This window comes from Anoplopoma fimbria, chromosome 13 (genome assembly GCF_027596085.1).
Source record: "Anoplopoma fimbria isolate UVic2021 breed Golden Eagle Sablefish chromosome 13, Afim_UVic_2022, whole genome shotgun sequence".
NCBI lineage: Eukaryota > Metazoa > Chordata > Actinopteri > Perciformes > Anoplopomatidae > Anoplopoma > Anoplopoma fimbria.
In genome coordinates, this window is record NC_072461.1 from 20,245,410 (window position 1) to 20,270,988 (window position 25,579).

General features: G+C 40.9%; 2 protein-coding genes across 10 annotated transcripts; both read left to right on the plus strand.

Moving 5' to 3' along the window:
- Nucleotides 1-317: 317 nt before the first annotated feature.
- add2 (adducin 2 (beta)) lies at nt 318-20,484 on the plus strand. Of its 8 annotated transcripts, none has more exons than XM_054611787.1 (15): nt 318-425; nt 5,881-6,077; nt 6,517-6,658; nt 7,288-7,439; nt 8,572-8,652; nt 9,048-9,197; nt 9,451-9,594; nt 9,854-9,952; nt 11,563-11,739; nt 14,308-14,553; nt 15,959-16,075; nt 16,186-16,272; nt 16,378-16,504; nt 18,901-18,934; nt 19,100-20,484. In XM_054611787.1, exons 2-15 carry the CDS (start codon nt 5,931-5,933, stop codon nt 19,398-19,400), a joined length of 2,004 nt encoding a protein of 667 aa, XP_054467762.1. In that variant the 5' UTR covers nt 318-425; nt 5,881-5,930; the 3' UTR covers nt 19,401-20,484. The 8 variants fall into 8 exon arrangements, with proteins under 8 accessions (XP_054467762.1, XP_054467766.1, XP_054467759.1 ...); XM_054611791.1 differs by lacking the exons at nt 318-425; nt 18,901-18,934 and adding exons at nt 4,282-4,416; nt 17,537-17,617; XM_054611784.1 differs by lacking the exon at nt 318-425 and adding an exon at nt 4,282-4,416.
- A 284-nt stretch (nt 20,485-20,768) lies between these two features.
- On the plus strand, nt 20,769-24,556 carry snrnp27 (small nuclear ribonucleoprotein 27 (U4/U6.U5)). 2 transcript variants are annotated; one of them, XM_054611794.1, is made up of 6 exons: nt 20,769-20,938; nt 22,228-22,360; nt 22,602-22,702; nt 22,826-22,905; nt 23,802-23,866; nt 24,221-24,556. In XM_054611794.1, exons 1-6 carry the CDS (start codon nt 20,902-20,904, stop codon nt 24,273-24,275), a joined length of 471 nt encoding a protein of 156 aa, XP_054467769.1. In that variant the 5' UTR covers nt 20,769-20,901; the 3' UTR covers nt 24,276-24,556. The 2 variants fall into 2 exon arrangements, with proteins under 2 accessions (XP_054467769.1, XP_054467770.1); XM_054611795.1 differs by having other exon boundaries at nt 22,605-22,702.
- The last annotated feature ends 1,023 nt before the right edge of the window (nt 24,557-25,579 follow it).

The following is a 25,579-nucleotide window of genomic DNA, read 5'->3' on the forward strand; positions in this document are numbered from 1 at the left end:
ACAAACACAATAACCTAACTTAGCTTTTGCAAAAAGGTTTATTCCCAGTGTGTGTGTGTGTGTGTGTGTGTGTGTGTGTGTGTGTGTGTGTGTGTGTGTGTGTGTGTGTGTGTGTGTGTGTGTGTGTGTGTGTGAGAGAGAGAGAGAGAGAGAGAGGGGGGGAGCCCTTTGGGTGTCAGACTGTGGACAGGCGTGGCAGTGGGCTGGTCCGGCGCACCGAGCGGTGACAAACATCAGGGTCTACTGGCTGGTGATCAGCTGAGGCCCCGGGAATAGTCTGACAAAGAACCCCCCCCCCCCTCTCTGGTGTCGCAAACCAAATAGTGACGGATTTTACGCAATTATCCACATCTCTGCAGGACGCGGCTCCGGGCTGTGGGTGTGCCGCACCCGCAGAGACGCCTCAGTCCCGAGGATGCACTGAGGTGAGTGGGTACACCGCCTGATGTCATTGTGTGTTTAGTTGTGTCGAGCAAGGCAATCGTGGTTCATTTGGTTGGGCGTAGTGGTCCAAACAAGGTCCTCCATGACGCGTGCATGAGCCGATGAGCATCCTTTACCGCCTGGTGTTTACCATGGTGCTGTCGGTCGTACTGTGCATCCCACTCCCTTCCTTGGTATATTATACTATGTGCTTGTATAATGTTATTAAAATAGCATCATTAATCCGCGTGCTGCACCCTCTTTATTATGGCCATGCGTTTTCTTTCTCCATTGCGTCCATTGCAGGAGGAGAAGGCCTGTGACCAGTGCAATGTCTCATATGTGCAGTTTTTGCAGCATCTATTCATACTGAGGCTGCAAGTCTGTGATGCTTTATAAAATAACAGTGTCTAATGTGTGTCTGTTATTTTACAGAAGCTCAGCATGTGTGTGTTTTTCAGACAATGTCAGGATGAACATGTGCGACATTACGAGCTCCTTTGGTCCATTGCACCTGATGTTTTTCTGCATAAATGTGCGGTGCATGACAGAGGAGAGTCGTGCGGTGTTGATCCGTCGCTGCTGGCCTCTGCATCTTGCGGGGAGGCCATCAGCGGATCCTGGTGCTGATGCTGCGGTGCGTGTGCGAGTGTTGCTAGGCAGCCATGCAGAGCGCGGGCCCGCTGGCTGGTGGAGGATGCTAAAAAAAAAAAGCCATAAAGAAGCCATAAAAAAAAAACGACATTGGTAAATCACGTTGAAATATGGAGCTGTGTAGATGCCACAGTATGTTGCACTGCACTTGCGTGACTATCTGATCGATGAGCCTGTCCTCCTCTTCCTCCCCCATGTGGCTCAGTGATGTGGGGAGAGGAGGCTTTCATCTCCCTCAGCACAATGGCAGACATGGGATGGAGTCATATGAGCCACAGTAGTGTAGAAGTTGATGTTAAAGTCAGTGTTTATATTATTGACCCTAAATCTTTATAATGTCACATATGTTGAATTACTGAATAGAGTCTTATATAAATAAAGTTTTTTATTATTCATACTAAAAAGACCTTGATAAAGAAACTGGTTATAGATTGCTATACGGCATGTCCTGTCAAAAACAAGGATTTTTGCTTTAAAAAGAAGAAGTAATATTAAGCTTGTAGTTATTGAAATTCAAACGTGAGCTGAAAGGGAGATAAACTAATTATAAAAGTATTGATTAGGGGATATGTACCTCTCTGACCAAAAGACACTGTAGAAGGTCTGTTAATTAAACTTATTATTTATATATATTTGCAGTTAGTCAGATTTCTTGCATCATAGTTCTACAGTTTCTGCCACATAAGGGATAATAATCCTATAATATGTAGTTGATGAAAAAGGAACAACTTTAAAACTCCCTTGTCTGCATTGAACTCCAACACCTGCCTTCTTCATCAGCGTTTTTTATTTATTTGCTTGCTTCTTAAGTGCTTTGTATATTTTGCTATTGTTTATTTATGTTAAGGTCAAAGCCAAATGTCCCATTAGACACAAAAATCTACTGCACAGACAAAAAACGTAATCTGCCTCTACAACATTCATGCGTTTTCTTCTTGTGCATGCTGCACTTCTAGAAAACACTCAGTCTGCTTGATTTTTAGAATTATTTATATTTGGGTTGAATACAGTAAAGGTGCCCTTTTGAGTTTCATAAACATACCATAATAGTTTAGTTTAGTGTAGGCTTATCTAAGTGTGTTACGTGTGTAAGGCTGGAATATAAGATTTAAAGTATTTTTTAATTGAAATTGTGCTCAATAAAAATGCAGTTAAATTCAAATTATACTTTAGGTGTTATCAATAAATAAAGAGGTAATCACTGTTGAATAGATAAATAGTGAGGACTCCCGCGTTCATTCTCAAACAAGCTAATATGTGACTCTGAAGTAGTTTAACATTGATTTATAAAGTGTTGTCTACCATAACATATATATATAATATGATGAGGTGCAGTGATTTTAGAAAGTAAAACCACGATCACACAATTAAGCTTTTATGTTATAGGAACCGGTTTGTTAGAAAGTAGTTACTTAATGGTTGGGATCCACCGATCATTATGAATGAAACCCATTGAAAGTGAATCCCAAAGAAAATCAATCCAGAGCTACTTAAGTAATTTATACCCCTCTCTGCCTCTCTGCTGATGGATGTCAGTGCTCTGACACAGACCAACTAAAACCGCCTGCACTTCAGTCAATAGAGGCGTTTATATGTGAGGATAATGTGCATCAAAGTTAGAAAATGGATGATTTAGTTCACCTTGCCTTTTTAAGGCCAAAGATCTCAGAGTATCTCACAGCAGCATTATTGTTTATCATGTGTTCTGGTGAAGAAAAACACATTAATTGAAATGTGTTAAATCTATCTATATTTATAAAACCAAACATTACTGAAATTCTTTTTTTGCTGTTTCATAAGAACACAGCTATAGAAGAGGAGAGACCGGCAGCTTTTCTTTTTGCTGAGATTTTATGAAACAGATGTGAGGTGATGATGCAGCATGATCAGCCATCACAGTGCAACTAAAGATAAGAGGAAGAGGAAGGGATGTGGGCCCACAGCCAGATCTATAGCTGAACAATTATTTGAAATATCAGAAGGCGTTATATTTGTTAAAGGCAAAGTGTGTGTCAAAATACCATTTAAAATGTACTATTGTCATGCCTACAAATCACATCCTACAGACTTAAGAAAACGTGTTTGTTTGGGACATATACTAGGAAAAAATTGTTTTTCAATGAAAATGATAATAATAATGATCATTCCCTCTAATGTTGCAATTGCACTTTTGGTCAAAATAATCGTGCTTAGATTTCATTTTCCAACATTTTCTTCAGCCCTAGCCAGATCGCTATGTCTCCCCTCAGTCATTAGGACCGTCCCTTGAGAGCGAGGCTTTCTGTCTGATGCCTGCCAGCAGCTGGGCCCCGTCTCCCCCCCGAGAGAGAGAGTCAGAGACACTCTGAACCAACCTCTATTGTGAGACAGTAAGAGAGAGCCACTGCCTCAAATTTAGGCTTCTATAGGATAACTGCTGCTTATAATTATAAGATCAGCGACTTTGTTTGAAACATCTACCTGAATACATTTGAATTAAGATATAAATATCTGTATGTGATTGAATAAAACCAAAAACTGACCATCAAATCACAATGAAAACACCGTTTATTTGAAAAGTAAGTTTTGGTTGTAAGTTGAACAGAGCAGCTTTTCCTTTATTATCAAAACAAGACAACATGATGCTTGTATGTTGGCGTATTATTTGGGAGTTTAGTTAATCATTTAGTGAAGGGGCTGTTTCAATGCTTTTCAGTGCAGGCAGCCTGGTGTAGTCGGGTTAAAGGGGCACAGTTTATCCAAAAACTCCATTAAAGGTTTAGTCATCTGTTAGAGTTTCTCGTGTGCAAAGCAGTGAGATTAATAAACGCACATGGATCTGATGTGAGTTGCTTTTGTGCTGTTGGAGTGAGTGAGCATCTTTAAAAGCTTTCCCCTTGAAGCCAGAGACACGAGGGATGGGATTGAAGATGCATGTGATTACAGACGTACATGTAGTTATATGTTACAGTTATACAACTTATCAAGTAAGCAACTAATCAAGTCAGTCAGTGAGATGTTACACAGGAGAGAGGGTGTGGTGTGTCTGGGACCTTATCTGCTCCCTGCAGCACTGAGTGTGTGCGTGTGTAAGTGTATTTGTGTGTGTGTGTGTGTGTGTGTGTGTGTGTGTGTGTGTGTGTGTGTGTGAATCTGGGAGTGGCTGGCCGCCTCTTCTCTAAAGATCCTTACGGTAACTCTTTACTCTCTCTCCGGTTACGGAGCCGTATCACTAGCTAACTTCCTGTTAGTGGTTCTGACGCTGCTGTCTGCATGTGAGCTCTGCTAATGCTGCGTTTTCTACAGCTCTGCACTTCCACCGGCCAGTGCCCTGAGGAATACAGCAGCCTTAATGTGAGGGTAGGTTTTTTCATCTTAATGCTGCCATTTTAAAATTGAAAAGAAATCAGGCCTGATATGCGGACCCCGAAACACTGATTATTTTATTTTTTTTGTCAACAGGAAACTCTGTTGTTTTTTCATTGAAATGCAAGATGCAAACGGATTTGCATGGGTTTGGATTGTGAAGATATTTATTGAGCTGGCAATTGTTGTTTTATATTTGATCTTATTTGCTGGATCTCTTGATGTGCACCACCTGATCCCGAGGCAGGGCTTTTGTGAACTCCTGAAAGCATAGGCAGCAAGATTAAACAATTTACTGCTCACTGCACTTCTCCCATTTGGAAATGTACTTAGGATTCTTAGAAAAAGATAGCATGACTTTCATCTGAAGAGGATTATGGCTGCTGCTTAAGAGCATATGGCTAGTATAATTTTAATAGTTGTATTTTTTTTAGGCTTTTAATCTATCATTTTTCTTCTTCATCATTTAAGTCATATCTGTCCATTGTACTGCGCTTTCACCTCAATTGACTGCTAAGTTAATTTCATATTAGGTTTGAAAAGGAAAGTGATGATTGAAAATATTTTTCACAACACAAACTATTTCCTTTAAAATAAAAAAACCAATCCATGATGGAGCAATACTCAACACTTGTAGCTTGTTGTGTGCTGTTCATATCATCAGAAGGTTTGTTGGTCATCCTGCCTGAAGCTCCAGCCATAAGGAACGGCTGATCCAGTTACCATGAATTGCTCCATTATTCCAATAAGCCGGGGTGTGCGCTATTTCCGGTGTGTTTCTGATTTATGGTGTATCATGATGTTAATCTCAAGACTTTATTCTGGCTGAATTGAATGTATTTTTTCTGTTTTATAAATGGACTGCATCTCATCAGTAACTCCACCTTGGAAATTAAAAAATCCAAACTCTTGCTAACTGCTAGTTTAAGGTCACATTTAGTAAAGTGTAGTTTATGTTGCCACTCGATGTTATAAAGTAAATAAGGGAGATATCCCAAGCAGTGGGGCTCTGAGAACAGTAGTCAATTTTGGGAAGTCTAGATGTTTAGTGGTCTGCAGCTGAAAGCGACCGTAGGAGGAAGAGCGGATGATCCAGTGATCACATAGTTGATGTTTCGGTCCATGACACTGAACCCCCGCCTGGTATAACCCCCTCCCACAAAACTGTAACTTTACGTTTTAACTCGTTGCTCAAAGCTATGACGCTAAGCTAACCAGCTGCAAGCTGTAACTACATAGTTAATGGACAGATGAGAGGTGTTTGGATCTAACTCTCGTATAGAAAAGTAAAAAAGAGTATTTTCTAAAATGTCAAGCAATTCCATTAAATTAAAAAACGTCTTGCAGCCATTTACAGTTAAAAACGTGTAAATTGAATGAGCACAACCGTAGTTTATTTCTAACTCCTTTGTTTCTCAAAAGTTTAACATTTATAAAATTTGTACTCTTTCTTTACAGTTATCCCCACCCACTCCTGGTTGTAAGACACCCACTGCGATACGTAGAAGATGAGCAAGTCCCCGACACCCAAAGGCACCCCGGTGCAGCGGAGCCCCAGTGATGGGGTCCCTGAGGGCCTCCTGTCCCCTCAGCACTCCACACCCAGCTCCGGACCCCAGCAAAAGAAACACATCTCCAGCCTTCTTCAGAGTCCGGTGAGATGACTGTTTCTCTATGTGTGTGTGATTTAATTTATCAGTCCTTTTTCCCGTCTCCTCTCCTCTAGATGCGTTTATCTCCTCACATTACAATAAATCAGTTCTGAAATGCCACTAAACAGCTTGGGCTTCAGCTGCTTCCACATATGTGTGGGAGGCTACATGACGTTGAAGAGGAGAAGGTGACCATGAAGTGAAAGGACTGATGGAGAAAGGCTGACTCGTTAAATATGTTTACTCGCCCTCGCCCCTGTAGTGTAGGAGTGTGTTCAAAGCCCCGGGAATCTTTATGCGACTAAAGCATCTTCTGGAGATTTTTCTTTTGGAAAAAACGAGATAATTCAGGAGTCGCCAAAAAACGTATTATTATGAAACTGAAATGATTCGTAATGTGTGGTCTGTGAACACGTATTAATATCTGTGTTTGTGTGTGTAGTCGTTCAGGGAGGAGCTGGATGTGCTGATCCAGGAACAGATGAAGAAGGGTGGCAGCTCCTCCAACCTATGGGCGTTGAGACAGCTGGCTGACTTCATGGCCACACATGGCTCCCCAGCCGCCCTGCCCGTCTCCCCTTCTAGTACGTGCTGAACACTTTTAAACAAATCCCTAATATACTGCATATACTTTAACAATGCCATTTATAGGCCTGATATTCTATTATTTATTTCTATTTCATTCACACACTGTTGTGTTTTCGGGCTAAATGCAAAGTGAATTTTCTCCTCACACCATTTGTGCAAATTTGACAGCTTGATTGCTTTTCTGTAATCCAGTTTAAACATCCAATGTTCTAACTGTACAGATATAAGCTGCAAGCTAACTAACAATGTATGCACCAACTTTGTGTTTGTGAGTTTATCTTAGTCTGTAAACTGCCCAGCCTCTAAGAGATCTGTGGTCTTGATGGTAGAGTGGGATTTGTGAAAAAATCAGAGGGGGAGATGTATTTTTAAATGTTTTATTTATAAAATTTAATCCCGGACCACATTTTTGTTTCGGAGGTCCCATCCACTGTTTGTCTGGACCACCTGAGCTAACGGTTTTAGCACAAACTCAATTAAGCATAATTTTTAAACCAAGTGTTCTCTCGTTAGTTGGAGTCTTCAATTGTTAAAAATGTATCCATAATTAGACAATCGACTTGACTTGACCATCATCTTTACTGCACTCTCTCTTTCTGTCCGGTGCTCTGCCTTTCTCCCACAGACATGATGATGGTGACACCCATCAACGACCTGCAGAGCTGGGAGCCCGGCAGCATGGTGAAGGGGGAGAGGTTGATGCGCTGCAAGCTGGCTAGTGTCCATCGCCTGTTTGACCTGTTTGGCTGGGCCCAGATCAGCCGCACGTGTCTCACTGTTAGTTCCACCACCGTTTCACATTACATTGGCATACGTCTTCTTTTTTCTTTTAGTACATACTGTAATTGCCCCTACAAAGTACGTACATGTGGCATGCAGTGGGCTTTCAATTGAGACATACTACATCATCTTGACGTTGCACATTAAACTTTGACTCTCTTGCTCATATATCCGCTGCACAAAGGATTGTGTGGGAGAAATGCCAAAACAACATGCTGGCTTGCATACTGCAAAATGCAGATACTATAAGAGATAGGTTGGACATCTAGTAGTTTGTTGATTTAGTTGGCAGCAGTCTTAAAGGAATACTTGAACCCACAAAATTACCATTTGCACATAAAATACTCACCCTGTGTTTCCTTGAATTCATGAAGAAAACTTTGTTTTTCTTGCATGCATCGACAGTGAACGAAGAATCAACAAACAAACAAAAGTCTTGATGAGTTGAAGTAAATGGAGGCTGCTTTTAACAACAGCAGAAATGTATCGAAACATCCGTTTACAAACTCTGACCGTATAATCCAAGTCTCATTTACAGTCGTATTTTTCCCAAACACATGCATGTTTTAAAAAAAACTTACTATTAAAACACTTAATGCATAAACAGCCATGCAGGTGCTCCTCGTTCAAAGAGTCAAAATTATTATAATTAGTAAGGTGTTAGCAAAGATGCATGTGTTTTAGGAGCACTGAGTATACGACTGGATAAACGAGACTTGGATTATACTCCATGAGTTGTGCCCGAGAGTTTTTCTGTTGTTAAACGCAGCGCACATTTACTCCAATTCATCACGACTTTTGTCTGTTTTTTGATTATTTGTTCACGGTGGAGTCATGCCAGAAAAACTACGTTTTCCTCAAGAATTCAAGGTTACACAGGTTGAGTAATAAATGTACAAATGATTATTTTGTAGGTGAAGTATTGCTTTAAGGCACTGTAAGGTTTATTTGCAAATAAGAAAAGAGAAAAGCTGTTCATTTATTTATTAACACAATCAACATAATCAGCTAGATGTTTCTGTTTCCATATATGTGAAGGTTTTTAACACAACAACATATTATTTTCTTGGATTAGCTTCACTTCCATCATCTGTGTGTCCTCACTAATGCTCCTCTTCCTCCCTGACAGCTGCGTGTTAGTAAAGAACAGGAACACTTCTTGGTGCTTCCAGATGGCCTGGCCTGCAGTGAGGTGACTGGATCCAGTCTGGTGAGTAAGACTAATTACAGTCATGATCACGGTCACACAAACACACTCAGTGGCCACTTTATCAGGTTAAATGCAATTCTGAGGTCATAAAGGTGGTGTTGTACTGGACCACATTATATTAAGAGGTGCTTTTGTTCCTGTTCACACACATGAGAGGGTCAGAATAATATGAGAGGCTTAACATTATATGCATCACAAATGTAGACTTTAGAACTTAACAGTTGTATGTGTACCTAATAAAAGTGGCCACTGAGTGTATTTTGACTTGGCGGTTTATGGAAAAGTGCATTTAGTCCTCTGATTTTACTATGATGTTGCTATTTTTTATTTTAAAATTGGTCCAAAACCTGCTCTTATGCACATGAGTTTTAAAACTGCTTTCCTGTGGTGTCCAGGTAAAGGTGAATATCCTGGGTGAGACGGTGGAGAGGGGCAGCACCAACCTGGGCGTGGACACCGAGAAGTTCAGCCTGCACTCCGCCATCTACTCCGCCCGGCCAGATATTCGCTGTCTGCTTCACCTCCACACGCCGGCCACGGCTGCGGTGAGTCCGCCTGGGAGTCTTGTTTAGAGGAGACACCATTACACTTCCGCTGGTCACATCCAGATACAAAAGGATGAATGGGATATAGTCATATTTTAGAGTTGGGTGTCAGAATTTACACCATCATCTTAACATAATATTCTATCATTGTCCAGCATGGATTTGCTTGTAAAGCACATTGTGACGTCCACACCGTGAATATGAGCCTGTTTCATGACCTTTGCTGCCACAACTGACAGCCAACCGTCTCCAGGTTTCAGCTATGAAGTGTGGCCTCCTGCCGCTGTCCCATGAGGCTTTGCTGGTCGGTGACGTGGCTTATTACGACTACAACGGAGTCATGGAGGAGGAGGAGGACAGAGTGGAGCTGCAGAAGAGCCTGGGGCCGACCTGTAAGGTGAGCCGACCACAAGAGAAAAGACACCAAGTATCATTGCCGCATTCAGAACAATGAATGATCAAAAGGTGATGTAATCTTATCCTGGATTAATTGCTGAAGCTATTGCTGCTCTGCTTAGAGGCTTAACTTTGGGAGTTGGTCTTAGTGTGCCTTCCTCATTCTACAGGGACATTTCTCAAATACCTGCAGGTGTTTTAAAATAGAAATATGAGGGCGGTTTTCATTGCTGTGTAAATGCTGTCGTCATGATGTGTAGGTTCTGGTGCTGAGGAATCACGGCATCGTGGCTCTGGGGGAGTCAGTGGAGGAGGCTTTCTACTCCATCTACCACATCCAGGCTGCCTGCCAGATCCAGGTAGATCTAACACACACACACACACACACACACACACACACACACACACACACACACACACACACACACGCACACACACACACACACACACACACACACACACACGCACACACACACGCGCACACACACACTAATGTTTTCATCCCTTTTGGGGACAGTACATTGACTTACATTCATTTTCTTTAGAATTACCTAACCTTAACCATAACTGCTACCAGCTTAATCCTAACTCTTACCCTGACCTAAACCTAACCTTTAACCAAGTCTTCACCCTAAAAAATAATGATTTACATAACGGGGATGTGCAATTGTCCCCATTTTGTCCCCCAAAAAAAGGCATGTCCCCACAATGTCACTGTGTAACCCCCACAAAACGGTTAAAACACATCTATGCACACACTATATTGACTAACAGATGATGCACTGGACACAAAGTGCTGCCACTGCATGTATGTACTGTATGTGGGTGTGTGAGAGTGGGAGAGTGAGCTGGCATGTGTGCATAATGTAGATGCACCAGTTTTACTGGGTTGCCCTTCTCTTGGTACCGTTTCACTGAAATTGAGCCAGCAGCTCTGCACTGCAGCATAATACAGTAGAGAAGTGCCAAAGAGACCCTGCAGTAATCCTACGGGACCAACAGTGTCCTGTAGGAAGCAGATAAAGGTGACTGTAAGGTCATTGTTCCTTCAAATTTATGGAGGTTGAATATTACATTACATTACATTACAGTCATTTAGCAGACGCTTTTATCCAAAGCGACTTACAGGAAGTGTATTCAACATAGGTATTCAAGAGAACTACTAGTCACCAGAAGTCATAAGTGCATCTCCTTTCTTAAACAAGCATCTAAAAGCATAAACCAGAGCAAAAGTATAGTGCAGAAGCAAATTAATATGAATACAATAAGCGCAACAAACTAATATGAATGCAATAAGTGCTACAAATTAATACGAATACAATAAGTGCAACGAACTGATACGAATACAATAAGTGCAACAAACTAATACGAATGCAATAAGTGCTACGAGGAAGGCTCAGGGTAGTACTTCTTGAAGAGGTGAGTTTTCAGCCTGCGCCTAAAGATGGGCAGCGACTCTGCTGTCCTGACGTCAGTGGGGAGTTCATTCCACCACTGAGGGGCCAGGACAGAAAAAAGCTGTGACCGGGTGGATCGGCCGCAGGGACCTCTGAGCGACAGGGCAACCAATCGCCCCGAGGCAGCAGAGCGAAGTGTAGGGCTTGACCATGGCCTGGAGATAGGAAGGAGCTGTTCCTTTCACTGCCCTGTAGGCTAGCACCAGAGTCTTAAACTGGATGCGAGCTCTTACAGGGAGCCAGTGTAGAGAACGGAGAAGGGGAGTTGTGTGGGAGAACTTGGGGCGATTGAACACCAGACATGCTGAAGCTTTCTGGACAAGCTCCAGAGGTCTGATGGCCGACGCCGGGGCTCCGGCAAGTAGTGAGTTGCAGGAGTCCAGGCGGGAGATGACCAGAGCCTGAATAAAAAGATGTGTGTGAAGAAAATGAACTCAGTCACTTTTTCCTGAATAAATAATGGCCTAAGAGAAGCTGCAGCTTGTTTGTAATCAGTTTATTTGTTTTGCCAGGTGTCAGCTTTGTGCTGTGCCGGTGGTGAACATAACCTGATTCTGCTGGACCGGACCATCCATAAACCCAACGTAGCCGGCACCGTGGGCTGGGCTGGCTCCACCTTTGGACCCCTGCACAAGAGCCGCATCGGGGAGCACGAGTTTGAGGCCCTCATGAGAACCCTGGATAACTTGGTAGGCAGCAGTTAAACTAAACAGAAACACGTTCTGAAATGATTGAGGATTAATACATCTTTGTATTCACATTTTGGTCAAAATCAGCAGGGGGAGACGCATAGAAACAATTATTTGCTGCTTGCAGCTCTTTCTCTGTGTCTCTCTATCTCTCTCTTTACAACCAAGAAAAGCAAACAAATGAAACCAAACTAAGGAACCGTAATCTGTCTGTCTGTTGATCTCCTCCACTCCGTTTCAGTACTAAGGACAGAGCTGCAATGCGCTCCCCGGCTCCTACACACAAAAAACAGTGCTGTCCGTGGTTCTGAAACGACAGATAAACAATAGTCACATGTATCCTGGCAAATCATTTTGTTGTTTTTACTGTTTTTCTATAGAAACATTAAGCTTAAACCGAGAAGGCCCTCCGACACCACAAGTTTGTTTCAAGCACAAGTTTTGATAAAAACACACAGCTACAATTCAGGCTTTTACTCATAAAAAAGGCCCCCTCTCACCCTCTGCTTCTAGGGATGCACTGATGCATCTTTTTCATTCCCGCTAACGATACCTGGCCTTTGGGTATCGGCCAATACAGACATCCGATCTGATACTAGCGTTTAATTAATAAGCAGTAGACCTCACTGTTGTGTGGAAGTGAATGGAATCATTCTTTAATGTGTAATGCAACATTAGGCTTGACTGAAACACTCCTAAACTTGTATAACAAATAAAAAAAAATACATACATAGATATTGACTGAATTGTTGTTAATAATTAAAATAATTAATTGTGCACAAGCAACCTTTTAAAAAATCTCACATACAATTCAAGAATAAACCTTTTTAATGCAGCAACAAAGTGTTCCAAACTTAAACAGCTAATTCAATTCCATTATAAAACAACCGAACTGCATAAAACTAAACTAAGAGAACTAAATGTAAACATTGAATCACAATTGAGTCACATACTAGAGCAACGCCTGAAATACCTCTAAACAGCTGACATGTTTGGACAAGCCCGCTGTTGATTAATGACGTAGTACGTGCATGTGCATTAAGACAAAAAACATGAATTAAATAGATCGGCCCATTGTCACCAATACCTGATCCAGTTTTTTGATTCAGTATATCGACCCAATATCAATATCTGATCGGTGTGTCCCTAACTTTCATACATACAAGGGAAAACAAGGTTTGTAGCAATGCAATACTAATTTGCTAGATTACCCCTTTTCATATTAGCTTGAATTGAAAGGTTGAAAGCTAAAAGGATTTACTTACCTTGATGTGTGTGGGAGGTTTGCTGATTCATACCAGGTCTGACAGCTGCAGCTCTTTTTCTAACCAGATAACTGTGGCTGCTGCTTCTTTAACACCTCCTCCTTTGCAATATTAAAACAAACGCATAAAATGTCCATATCTTGCTGTGTAGACCAACTTTTACTGACCATGAACAGTTACTAAGGAAATGTTCATGTTCTATGGAGGTTATTGTATTTACCATTGTAAATACCACACGTCAACATCCAATTCAGAACTATAACTGAGAAAACGTCCTTCAAGGTAATTCATGCTTCACTGAATGGATATTTTGTTATACTATGAATGCACAGTATCTTTAACCCTCTCAGGACCGCCTTAAGTGGTCTGACGACAGAAATGCTTGCTAGCGGGAATCTTTTATCTACCATCTTTTGTTCATCAAGTGAACGCAGCATTAGTGCTGTGACAAATACTCTTCCGTTTCCTGTATCTGCTCCAAAAGAAAATGCATAAAAGCCTTCCTGTGGTTTGCTGATGGAAAACTATTGATGTAAAGAAGCAGCATGAAATTTTCAGTTTGCATCAGCAATAACTTTACAGCAGCTACAGATAATGTATTACACAGAGGCTACTGAAGAACTCAAAACTAAACATAGTGAGTCTCTCTTACTAAATGTTACTCTCTGGTCACCTTCACAATCCCAGACATCAGTTAAAGGTTTGAGTTGCATGAAAAGATCGATACACTTCTCATATCTCTCCATTGAGTATAAAGACAGCCAGCAATCAGTTAGCCTAGCTTAGCATAAAGACTGGAACCAGGGGGAAACAGCTAGCCTGGCTCTGACTGAAGGCTCCTCTAAAGCTCATTAAGACTGGGTCACACCAACAAGGATTTGACTAAATCGTGTTTTAACTTTAAATCATGTTGCACCAAACTTACCTTAAACCTTAAAATTAAAAAAAGATTAAATACAAACCACTCTTGAATGTGAGTCAACTTTTTACTCCAAATTTAATTCTGTTGCACCAGAACATTAAAACTCCTATTTCAATTGTTGTCCAATATTAACTTTAAACCTACATTTTAGAAGACTTTTTTTTTAGCTGCTTTTTTTTCCGATGGATTAAGCCAAAAACTACTTTAAAGAAAGTTAAGGGACAGTCTAAACCCAATTTAGTTTAGTGATGATGCTGCTGCTAAACTTTTTCTCGAGATATGTGATGTAGCTGAACAGGAAGATTGGACCAATGTATATGTGTATATATATATATATATATTATTCTGCTTTTAAAGCTTCCCTCATCCTTTGTTTTTCAGGGCTACCGTACCGGCTATGCCTACCGCTTCCCTGTGCTGCTGGAGCGGACGCGGACGAGGAGGGAGGTGGAGGTGCCCGCAACCGCCACGGCTTTCCACCAGTTTGATGACGACGGAGTCCACCCGGCTATGAGGCAGCACCCTTTCGCTCAGCGGCAGCAGCAGGAGAGGACTCGATGGCTCAACACCCCAAACACCTACCAAAAAGTCAACCAGGAGCAGGCCAGCCCGGGACAGCGCTCAACTGTGAGGCTCCGGGAGTCATTACTTTTTATTTATTGAACCAATAACACTACAGAATGAAGTTCAGGAATGAAGTTGCAAAAACGTGCATTATCTGCAATACTTATTTTTGCAAAATCCAGCACATTGTGCAGACTATGCTACTTTGTGGCCATTGTCTAATGTGTGCTGCTCAGAGAGGGAGGAAGACTGTCTGTAGTGATGTGTAGATATAAACAAATATGGAGAGCAGAGGAATCAGAACAAAGAGTGAGAATAAAGTGAGCAGTCAGGAGGGAAGGAAGAAAAGCCTTGAAGCTGGTGCGCTTAAGATGATGACTAATGCAAGGAGGAAAAAGACACAGAACAGAGTAGTTAACTCACCATCTATCTGATGATTTAAAAAGAAATAGGTGATACGTGATCTGCATTCAACCAAGGGTATCTCTGTATCCAGCTCTGATTCACATGGATGTTGATGCACACTGTGGAGCATTAGTTTTGATCTCTGTGAACCTTGGAGAAAAGATATAAGCAGAGCTGCAGTGATGAGTTGTTTAGAGCCAAAAAAACAATATGAGGTTGATTGTCTTACATCAGTGGGAGGAGCTTGGTTCTCCCTTTCTGTTTCCTCTCCTGGTCAGTCCATTCCACCCTCCTCTCTCTGTTCTCTGCATTGCAGAGGAAAGCCCACTGCCCTGAGACGACTACTGCAGTGCAGAGTCTTCCCTCTGGTGGATAAACATCCACATTATCAAAGCTGCTTGATTAAAAACATATATTTTTTAAGGGGATTAAGTACTTTTTTGTGTCTAAATAACACATGCGGTGTGGAATCCTCTACTTTTTGGACATATCCCGTCATAAACTGTTAATATTTCTATTGAAGTTGGCTATTTTTGGATATCCATTTGTTCAAATAATAAAACCAAACAAAAAGACAAGATAAACAATAACATAAGAAAATGCACAGGTGGGTTGAAAACCTGAGGGATTGTAAAAGCAACCAACATAGTATTGCAATTAAAGACAGTAGTATATGCTTGCCTGAAACTACAAACAATAAATATTTTAAAATATCTAAAAAAGTACACTGTCCAAACAAGAAATACTAGAAATAAAAAGCACCAGGAAGGAAAAAAAGAAATAAAAACTGGATTACAATAATACATTGTATCATACCTCATTTGCATAGTCATATACTCCATCAAGAGGCATTTAAGATCTTTTTTTAAAAGCAGAATTGAGTTAGTTTAGTGCTTAGTGAAGCAGTAAAGCTGTTCCTCATTACTGGACATCTGTGCCTAATCGAAAACTTTCAGAGGCAAGTTCTGTAGACTGACTATATAGAATATAAACAGATCTTGTGTGATAAAAAGTGATCTGATAAGTGGATTAAGAGATATTGTTTTCATGTCTTTTTTTTTAGTGGTTGAAGGCAGAAGAGGTGACTCAAGCCGGCAGCACATCCATCAAGATAGAGAACCAAAACCAGTTTGTGCCTCTTTTCACCAACCCTCGAGAGGTGATTGAGACACGAAACAAGGTAACTTCTTGCTTTTGGCCTTTTCTGTCTCCCACAATCCCTATATTTGCAGTCTGCATAGTGTCACATGAATCAGAAATGTTATACAAGATTTTTTTTTTATTCCTCAGATCCGACAGCAGAATCGTCAGGACATGAAGACAGCAGGACCACAGTCTCAAGTCCTCGCCGGCGTTATAACAGTCGACGGTCCTCCGGTAAAACTGCTTGCCTAACTTCTGCCTTTTCTTTAACTCTCTAACTCCTCCTCTTCATCTGCAGTAATAAAAGTCGTGATTTTTGTGTCTCGGCCTCTCTCTTAGTCTCCAGTCAGCCCACCTAAAGTCCCAGCAGAGCCAGAACCTCCCAACCCCTTCAACCAGCTGACAGACCAGGAGCTGGAGGAGTACCGCAAGGAGGTGCAGAAGAAGCAGGATGGAGGGACCAATGGTATGATTGATTCATCTAAACTCAGCTGACTAAATAACCTATATTTAGATTATTCACTAACTAAAGTAGATGTCTCTTTATTCTTGTAGGTGTAGAGCTCGATTTGTCCTCAAAGCTCTTATTTAGAATTTAGCTATTAATAGTTATTGACATATGCTTTTTATGTCGAGGTATGTTGGCAAACTTTACACCTGTATGTGCCCTGAAGTATTAAGGGCATTAAAGGGAAAACATTTATTAATTACGGAGCTGGGGGAGGGAGGGTATCCCAAGAAAAAAAAAATGATTCACAGCGATGTCTCTTCAGAGTCCGGATACTTGATAATATGATAATATGGTGATTTTTGGTCTTAAATTTTGCTGCTAAATCCAATTGCGAAGTATAATTTGATTAAATTCTTTCTTGCAATATAGTGCATCATAATGAATGTGCTCATCTGATTATCATGAAAGCACGGGAATTAGGAAATGTTACTAAGGGAAAATAGGGAATAGATAAATGATTAGAGCACGGTATCATATGCGCAAATTATTTAACCAACTGTTTAATTTATTTATTATTTTTGATTCATCTGATTGAATTTCTTGTCTTTTTAATTTTGGCTACATAGTATAGTATAGACAGCTTGATATGCTACCCCTCATCTTCGCTAATGCATTATTCTTCTAACCTTCTGACCTTAAAGGTGCTGTGTGTAACATACTAACTGCCCATATGGACTTTCAGTTTTGTACCAGGTTTTCACTTATTCCATCTTTCGTTCTAACAAACTGTGATATTTCTTGCTCTGCTTGTGTCGTCTTTCACCCTCCCCTGTTTGGAACTGCTAAAGATGCAGCAGATCTCCTGCTGAATTCCTGTTGCGTGACACAAAATGTTTGAATGTGTACGGATACTAAACACAGAACCTTTAAGCAAACTTGACTTCACGTGTGACTGCCACGTAAACTGTGTTCCCAACACTAACTTTCTGCACAACTGAACCCTCACTGTCCCTCACTGTATGTCTCTATGTGTGTTTGTGCAAGTAGGGGAGGAGGTGGCACATGACAAGGAGTCTCCCCCTGCTACCTCCCCCACAAAGAGCCCTCCCCCAGCCCCCTCCTCTCTCAGGTGAGGCTTGGCAGAGCGCTGACCGTCTGCCCCGCTTGCTTTGTATGCTGCGTTTCTGACCTGCAGCCTGCTTCAAGTCTCACATGGACTCATGTTTGATCCAAAGCTGCTTTGGCCGTCTCATGCTTCAAATACTCACTACACCTCTCCATATGCAGTTAAAGGATGTGCCTTGTATGTTTCATAATGATCATTATGTTTTCATTTTATGAAAATATAGACATTAGAGTTAGCCGTTCTTGTTAAAAGTGCTGATCCAAACTGTCAGGAGGATAAAGACGACATATTGGTAACAGAAATCAAACCAAATCCCCCTAACAAATATCTGCTACTTTGTAATTTAAATATGCTTTCCATTTCATGTAGGCTAAAACTGGTAGCTATACCATTTATCACTCACCACCATTATAGTTCAAATCAGGGTAGGAAACCTTGTTCCAATCACGGGGTCCTGTCCAATCAACCTTTTAGGTCCATGAACTGCAACCTGTTGCGTCTCCGGCTGGCTGTATCATTTGCGGCAGAAAATCGTCTCTTGCACTTATATTTGTGAATAAATATTTAGCAGTTTGAATAATGAAAAAGTGATGGGCATTAATAAGCATTTAAGACCGCACAAAATTTTGCAATTGAGCCTTTCAGGGGATCTGAAGTATCAATGAAGGGAACTCGAACCCCTCGAGACCAACCCGTTATTTCACACACTAGTTATAATGCTGATGTGTGATAAATGGCCTTGTGTTTATAAAGCCCCTTTTGTAGTCTTCTGACAAGGTGCCAAATAGCTCATCAGGACTTATTCTAAATGCTCATTCGCAAACACCCATGAGTCAGCTTTCAGGAGAAATTTGGGGATCAGTATCTTAACCAAGGACACTTTTACATGCAAACAGGAGGACCAGGGAATCAAAATGCAGATCTTCTGATTGCTTCCTAAACCAGGGAACATGATAGATACCTAAAGGTGTAACATGTGTTTTGATTGGTGTTTTTAGTGAAGGACATAGCAATAAACTTATAGCATTAATGATAATGGCTCTGGGACAGTTAGCTCTAACAGTGAAATAGCATCGAGCTGGAAGGGGCTAGAAGTAAATGCACATGCAGACATTATTTCTGTTATTATTCTGGTTCAAGTCTGTTGTCGTAGCTGTTTCTGTTTGATTCACATTTCAGCCCATCTGTCTCTGTACCTGCTGTATCAGTTGTACTCTCTCCCTCTGTGTCTGTCTGTCTGTCTTTCTGTCTGTCCTTTTCTGTGTCATTCCACACTCATTCATAGGGCACACTTCTGGTGCTTTGGTCTTTTCTCACTAGTAAGTACAGAGAACGCCAACTCACTTCTCATTAAGCGAGCATGTTCATCTGCAGTGAAATGTCTAGCATGTAGCTTTGCAGCTCCGCCCAACTTAAGGCTCTCTGTCTGGTTGCTGAATATATTCAATGTTTATGCTTTTTTTTCTTCCTACAAAAACTTGGAGCAGAAGAGGCAAAGACCGACACTCCAGCCATACAGAACGGAGGCGAAGAGGAGAAGCAGACGACAGAGGAGCTGGAGAAAGGGATGAAGGCTCTCTCCACCAACGACACCTCCTCCCCGCCCGCCGCTCTGACCCCGAAACCACAAGGCGGCACCCCAGAGGGCTCGCCCTGCAAGTCCCCGTCCAAGAAGAAAAAGAAGTTCAAGCCGCCTTCGTTCCTGAAAAAGAGCAAGAAGCAGAAGGAGAAAGCGGAGACCTGAGGCGTTCAGACACACCTGACCTTGGTGAAATACTACTGTGAAACATTTCTAAGTGTATGACGGAGTAGCAGATGATTTATCCACATCAGATCTATTCAAAACACACTCAGTTAAGATGTCATTCACACACACTAAAGGTGTACTAAATACACCTACAAATACTTTACTGTAACACTGGTACTCACTGATTTGATCTAAGTGGTGATTCATCTTAGAAAACACTGACAATTATTTTCACAAACTATTTGACCCAGGTCGGATTCAAGCCAACATTTTGATGCTTCTTGAAACACACAAACACACACAGTCTCGTATTACTTGCATCTTATTTTCACCTGCTGTGCTATGAAACCATTACTTAACTTCACTGTATAGGCATTCAAACACGTTCCTTTCTGTAACGGGGATTACTTGTGTCATCTTGTGCACTTGCCGCTCGGAATTTGTTTTATACCTTTTTTTTTTATTATTTTATCCACAACTTTGCAAGACATGGTGGAAATTGAAGTCCCCTTGATATATGCACCCCTTTATCCACATATAGGCACTTGACATGTGTATATTTACATTCTAGTATGTTGCATTTATTCATTATCATAGGCATCTTTTAGTCATGATTTGGTTCTTATTAACAGATAGATGTTGCAGGTTTGCTATGTGAGCACAGGTGCAGTACGTGTAGAAATATACTGATAGCTACTGATTGTGCTCTTCTGAATGCTGGTTCTGTGTAAAGCTATCAGCCTATCGACGTTATTACCGCAGGGAAGAAAAAGGGGAAAGAAAGCAGGGAAAATGATGCTGGCTCGCAACAAAACACAAGTCGCTATGAATGCCTCTATTACCCCAAAACAATTTGTTGCTTGCCAAACGCAGTGTGAAACCCAGTAATAGAAGATACTAATGATACTAAACATTCCGATTTTCTCATTTTCTTTTAAATGTATGTGTGCAAAAAAAAAAAAAAAACTCTTAACAGTTGTAATTACTTTCTGTTTTTAACCAGTAAATGCTGACGTGTGATGTTTGCTCATGGTTTTAATTTATTTTATATTAGAATGTATAAGTGAGTGTCGCAAGGTTACCATGTATCAGTCATTAAAGATCAAGTTTGATTTAAACCAACTGGAAATCTAGTTTGTCTATCTTTTTCTACTTTGAAGTCCTCATTAAGGTTACATTACTATTGTATTCATTAAAAAAAACTAATATACAACATTTGTTTAAATACCATAAAATACTTGTTCCTGTATTTACACTTATTTTAAATTATTAGTTGGTGCTGAAGTACCATACCATACCATACCACACCACACAGTCCAGACCTTTGGGTGGTGCTGTTGCTCAGTGGTGTTTCTCTCCTCCACGTCGCTAGAGGGCGCTCCGCTGCAGAAACGTCACCGGAAGTTCGCGACCATAAGAGACAACAGAAGCGCCTGCCTTTAGGAAGCGGCCATTAATCCAACGAAATACATACATTTCTCGGCTGAAATTGTTCTACTTCTTCCACTACATTGATTTGGCATTTTATTAGTAAGCAAAATGGGAAGGAGCCGGAGTCGAACTCCTCCAAGAAGAGGTAAGAAACTAAAAGTGAAGAAGATAAAGTAGATAACGTTAACACGACGTATGGTCAGCTGACTGTTTTAGCTCCTGTAACGCTGTTTTTCATCGTATTTTACACTGGAAATAAGATACTATTCATATGTAGCTGATACTTAACACACATATATATTCCTTAACATGACTTAACACCTTAAAATGTGACTCATTGTGTAAAGTGTTATTGTTGCTTTTCTAGGTAAACTGACGACACACATAAAGTTAAACTCATTGTAGGTTTGATGCATTTCTGAAGCCATCAGTGATGTTTGACTGGTTTTCTGGCTGGAATGATCAACCTTTTTTAAGTGCATTAAGTGTGTAAGTCACACTTAATATATAATTCTATTATATTCTTCTTTTTTTCTCCCTGTTGGGAGTTTTTCCTGTACAGATGTGAGTGTTCAGGGAAAGAGGATGTCGCATGTGTACAGATTGTAAAGCCCTCTGAGGCAAATTTGTGATTTTGGGCTATACAAAATAAATTTAAATTGAATAATAATAACTCTGTATATAATACAATATATGCATAGCCTGAAGAGCTTAACCTGTTTTGGAATCTGTACAGGCCAATACACGTGATAAGATATCAGATATATTCATTAAAGCCTCAATAAACATATATCTGCATCCCTGATTGATTTAATCCTGTCTTGGGTTTGTCTGACATCAAATACCGGTGGTGATAGTTTAGGGTTAAATCTGTGTGTCTTCACTTTTGAAAGGCTTCATATCAAATAATCTGATGGTGTTCAGCATGAAGAGCAACACTCCTGTTACAACTTTCTCAACCATAAAACGTTTTACAGAATACAGGTTGAAGTGCACCACCTGAAGCAGGGATTGCATGTAAATGACCAAGGAACAACAACTGAATGTTAATGTGTTATTTCATACTCAGTATCTGAAGTGATCAAAAGTTAAAGGTTGGAGGAAATGTATCTGTCAGAGCATGTTTCTCCTCTACTAAACTGTTTAAATCAGTCACAAATAATTCACGTTCCTTATGACAGGCGTTCGAATTATGTCTTTGCAAAAGAAAACTGCACACACAAAACTCAGTTGGACTGGTGCCAATGACATTTATACATGTATCAGGTGTAGCCTATTTAAAACATGTTGCAGAGAAGTGCAACAAAGTAAAGAAGAGAACTTTTTAAATTCTCAGTGAAGAGAAGAATGTTAGTACGTGGATGTCAATATGTACGAAATATTTTATATCCACCGTTAAATGCTAATATGATCTCGTCTCCTCCTTTCCTGCAGAGAGAAGGCGTTCCCGCTCGACCTCACGGGACCGTGAGCGAAGGCGAAGGGAAAGGGAACGCTCTCGTTCTCGAGATCGGGACCGCGAGAGACGGAGAAGCCGCTCCAGATCACCTCACAGGAGACGCTCAAGGTGAGTTAACGCCTTCCCTCTTTGCCACAATAGTGTCTTTCACACACACACACACACACACACACACACACACACACACACACACACACATAGATATCCCTTTGAGAACAAGCACATGTATCTGCAAGCTCCATAGACTTACACAAATCACGAAGAATATTTATCACTTTAAGGTGCAGACGTGATTGACTTCAGTAGTCACGGTAACCTTTACAGAGACCGTTTATTTGTGTTCCCTCAGCAGGTCTCCCCCCAGACGTCATCGCTCCTCCTCCTCTGAGCGCCGTGATGAAGACCGCAAAGATTCTAAGGAAAAGTCAGCGAAGCCTATTCAGATCTCAGGTATTATATTTATTATTAATATTACTATTAATATGTCCCTATATGCTATATTCACATGAATTATGGAGTAAATTGAACTTTTTCTATGCTCATGACATCACTGTTTTTTTTTTTGCCAAACAGAGGAAGACATGGAGGGCAAAACCGAAGAGGAAATTGAGATGATGAAACTGATGGGATTTGGCTCCTTTGACACCAGCAAGGTAATAGAACAAGGGTGTCCTAAGTTGTGCACCCACAAGGAGGTGCAGTTTATTTCAAATAAAGTTATTTCCTCATCTGAACTGAAGAAAGGCATACTGTTGGATTTCATTCATCCTAGTTTGGCCGGTTCGATGTACCAATTCATCACAGTCTGAATGTCAACAAACACATGTTGAATGCTTACAGTATCAGATCAGTTTAAGATTCACAGAATAGTTAGCTCCTGATTATGTTATGGTCACTATTCACATTTCCCTTTTACCATGCTTTTTGACTGTACAAGGAAGGTCATGCCTCCATATTTAAAATACATGTTTTTCCTGAACAACAAGCTAGCCTTTGATGACTAACTTCATGCTTAATTTAAATCACTGATGGTATAAGCAACTGCTGTACAGTGAAATCCTTCCAGGGACTTCCCCTGCTTCATGTTTTCACTGTGAAGCAGCTGCAGACATGTGATGTTGAAGGAAATATGGAGTTAGACACTGAAATAAAACTCCTTTGTTAATGGAAATGTTGGACTTAATCTTAGGTACTCTTTTCAGAGCATCAAAACGCCTCAGCGTTATGGAATACGTGGAATTTTGTCGTAACTTTTATCTGTCAAATACAATTTTAAAACTGCCGTTAAGGTTCCCCGTAGTATGACCCACGCTGTATAGTCCTTTCTCAACCTAAGTCATCCTTACATTTCAGCTGCATGATTATTGTAGAAGTTTTGCAAGACTTAAATACCAAATGATCCTCACAAATCTGTTTTGTGAATTAAAGGAGCAATGGAAGTTAAGCAGAGACCACTGCATAATGTTAACAAGCAATATGTTACTATTTAACTTGATCTGTAATATGTGCTGTTATGTATGAATGAAGCAGTAACAATGTTTTCAAACAGGGCAGGAAAACTGATGGATCAGTCAACGCATTTGCTATCAATGTGAGCATGAAGAGAAAATACAGGTATGTCAACAAACAAAAGGTTTTCTAATCATACAGAAAAGTGCTGCACAAAGCCAATGGACAATTATTATTTTTTAATTGTTATACAAGCCCATGTTTTTATATAGCGATCATTTTGAAGTTATTGTCTGAACCCCAGTTGTTTGTCAGGTTGCTGGTTTAATGTCTGAACTTTTCAGTCCCCTCACAGTGAGTGCTCTCAGCATCATCCACTGTTATTGTAGCCAATCACCTCTGCAGGTGTTTCTATGCAGAGATCCCGGCTCTCCCATTGGTGCTCGATGATGTAATCTGCAAGTGTTGCGAGGGTAACAGTGATGTAATGTTTTCTTATATATTTTTTTCCCCTTCTAGGCAGTACATGAACAGAAAAGGTGGGTTCAACAGACCCCTGGACTTCATCGCCTGAAAGTTTGAAGAGCTCATTTAATACCCGAGAAGCTTAGCTCCTGTCTCTCCTCCATGGTAGTGGATGATATTGTGCTATTTCTTGTTATTTCAAACCTATTTTGTGTTATGCAACCGTGGTGTATATACATTTTTTTGTTTTTGTTTTGTGTTTTACAAGTTTCTCTCCTACCAAGCCTCAGCTGTGTCTGAATATTGATATGAACAACACTGCATGTGGCTTTGTGTTGTTGAGGTGTGTGCGTGGAGTTTTATTTTGAAATAAAATCATTTTAAAAAGGTGTTGCTGCAGTCCTGATTATGAAAAAGAAATCAAATAATGGCAATTTTGCATCTAACATAATATGCTGGAACATTTCTAATATCTAGTTATCAATGTCTGAACGCTGACATTTAATGATTGTACACTGATGAATGTGATCATTATGGAGTCTAGAGCAACGGATAATCTAAATACTCTAATTCTCTGTAAGCCTATGCTATGGGCTGGTTTCTCATCTAATTATCAAATTTAGTCCCGGTCGAATGACGTCTTCCAGCAGAAACATCCATTCTGTTTTTTCAGTTTAGGTCCATTTTTTTCCCCCCCTGCTTTAAAATGGGCATCCGTCTCATTCTGACTAATATGATTCAGAAAGCAGTGGGTGTGCGCATGCGCGGTGCCATTCTTTGTGATTGGATAAGCAGGAGGCCAATAACAAGACAACATGTGAATCTGTCCAATACCTGAACGCAGAGTGAGACAAACAACACCACAGCAGCCAATCATCGCCATACAACGCGAAGCAGCATGGCCGAGGGGGCGTGTCCCTCTGTCAGAAGCGGGCGTTGTCACTGTAGCTCGTGGTCATCGCAGCCAATCGCTAACGAGCTTATCAAGGTAGCAACCAATCACGTTGCGAGAATGTCTCAGGCAGAAACTGGGTCCATTCTGGCTCCGCGCTGTGTGTATACGCCAATGGAATCAACGGACCAAAATGGCGTCACCAGGTTCTCAGTGGCACTCGGTACCGCCCCCCCCTCGAAATGATTGACAGCGCAAACGCCCAATGGGAGCGCAAGTTGTTTCGTCCAGTACCCAATCACATCACAGAACACAGGAGCTTTTGTGGTGGAGTACAGTAGTTTGCTGTCGTCCAGATCAACAAGCCACTATTTTGGAAGCAGTTTGATAAACACTCACTGTTCCTCAGTTGATGTCAGTCGCTATCTGCGTTTCCAGCAGGACGTCTTAACGCGTGAGCAGCGATAAAAAAAAAAAGCCAGCACAAAAACCAGCCAGCCACATAGCCCTGGATGACATCG

Bases quoted from the DNA above. Each gene is read 5' to 3' on its own strand.
- add2 (XM_054611791.1), top strand. From the start codon at position 5,931: ATGAGCAAGTCCCCGACACCCAAAGGCACCCCGGTGCAGCGGAGCCCC. The intron at 16,273-16,377 runs GTAAAACTGCTT...CCTCTCTCTTAG, and splicing joins TAACAGTCGACGGTCCTCCG to TCTCCAGTCAGCCCACCTAA. The intron at 16,505-17,536 runs GTATGATTGATT...TTGTGCAAGTAG, and splicing joins GCAGGATGGAGGGACCAATG to GGGAGGAGGTGGCACATGAC.
- snrnp27 (XM_054611794.1), top strand. From the start codon at position 20,902: ATGGGAAGGAGCCGGAGTCGAACTCCTCCAAGAAGAG. The intron at 22,703-22,825 runs GTATTATATTTA...TTTGCCAAACAG, and splicing joins GAAGCCTATTCAGATCTCAG to AGGAAGACATGGAGGGCAAA. The intron at 23,867-24,220 runs GTATGTCAACAA...TTCCCCTTCTAG, and splicing joins AGCATGAAGAGAAAATACAG to GCAGTACATGAACAGAAAAG.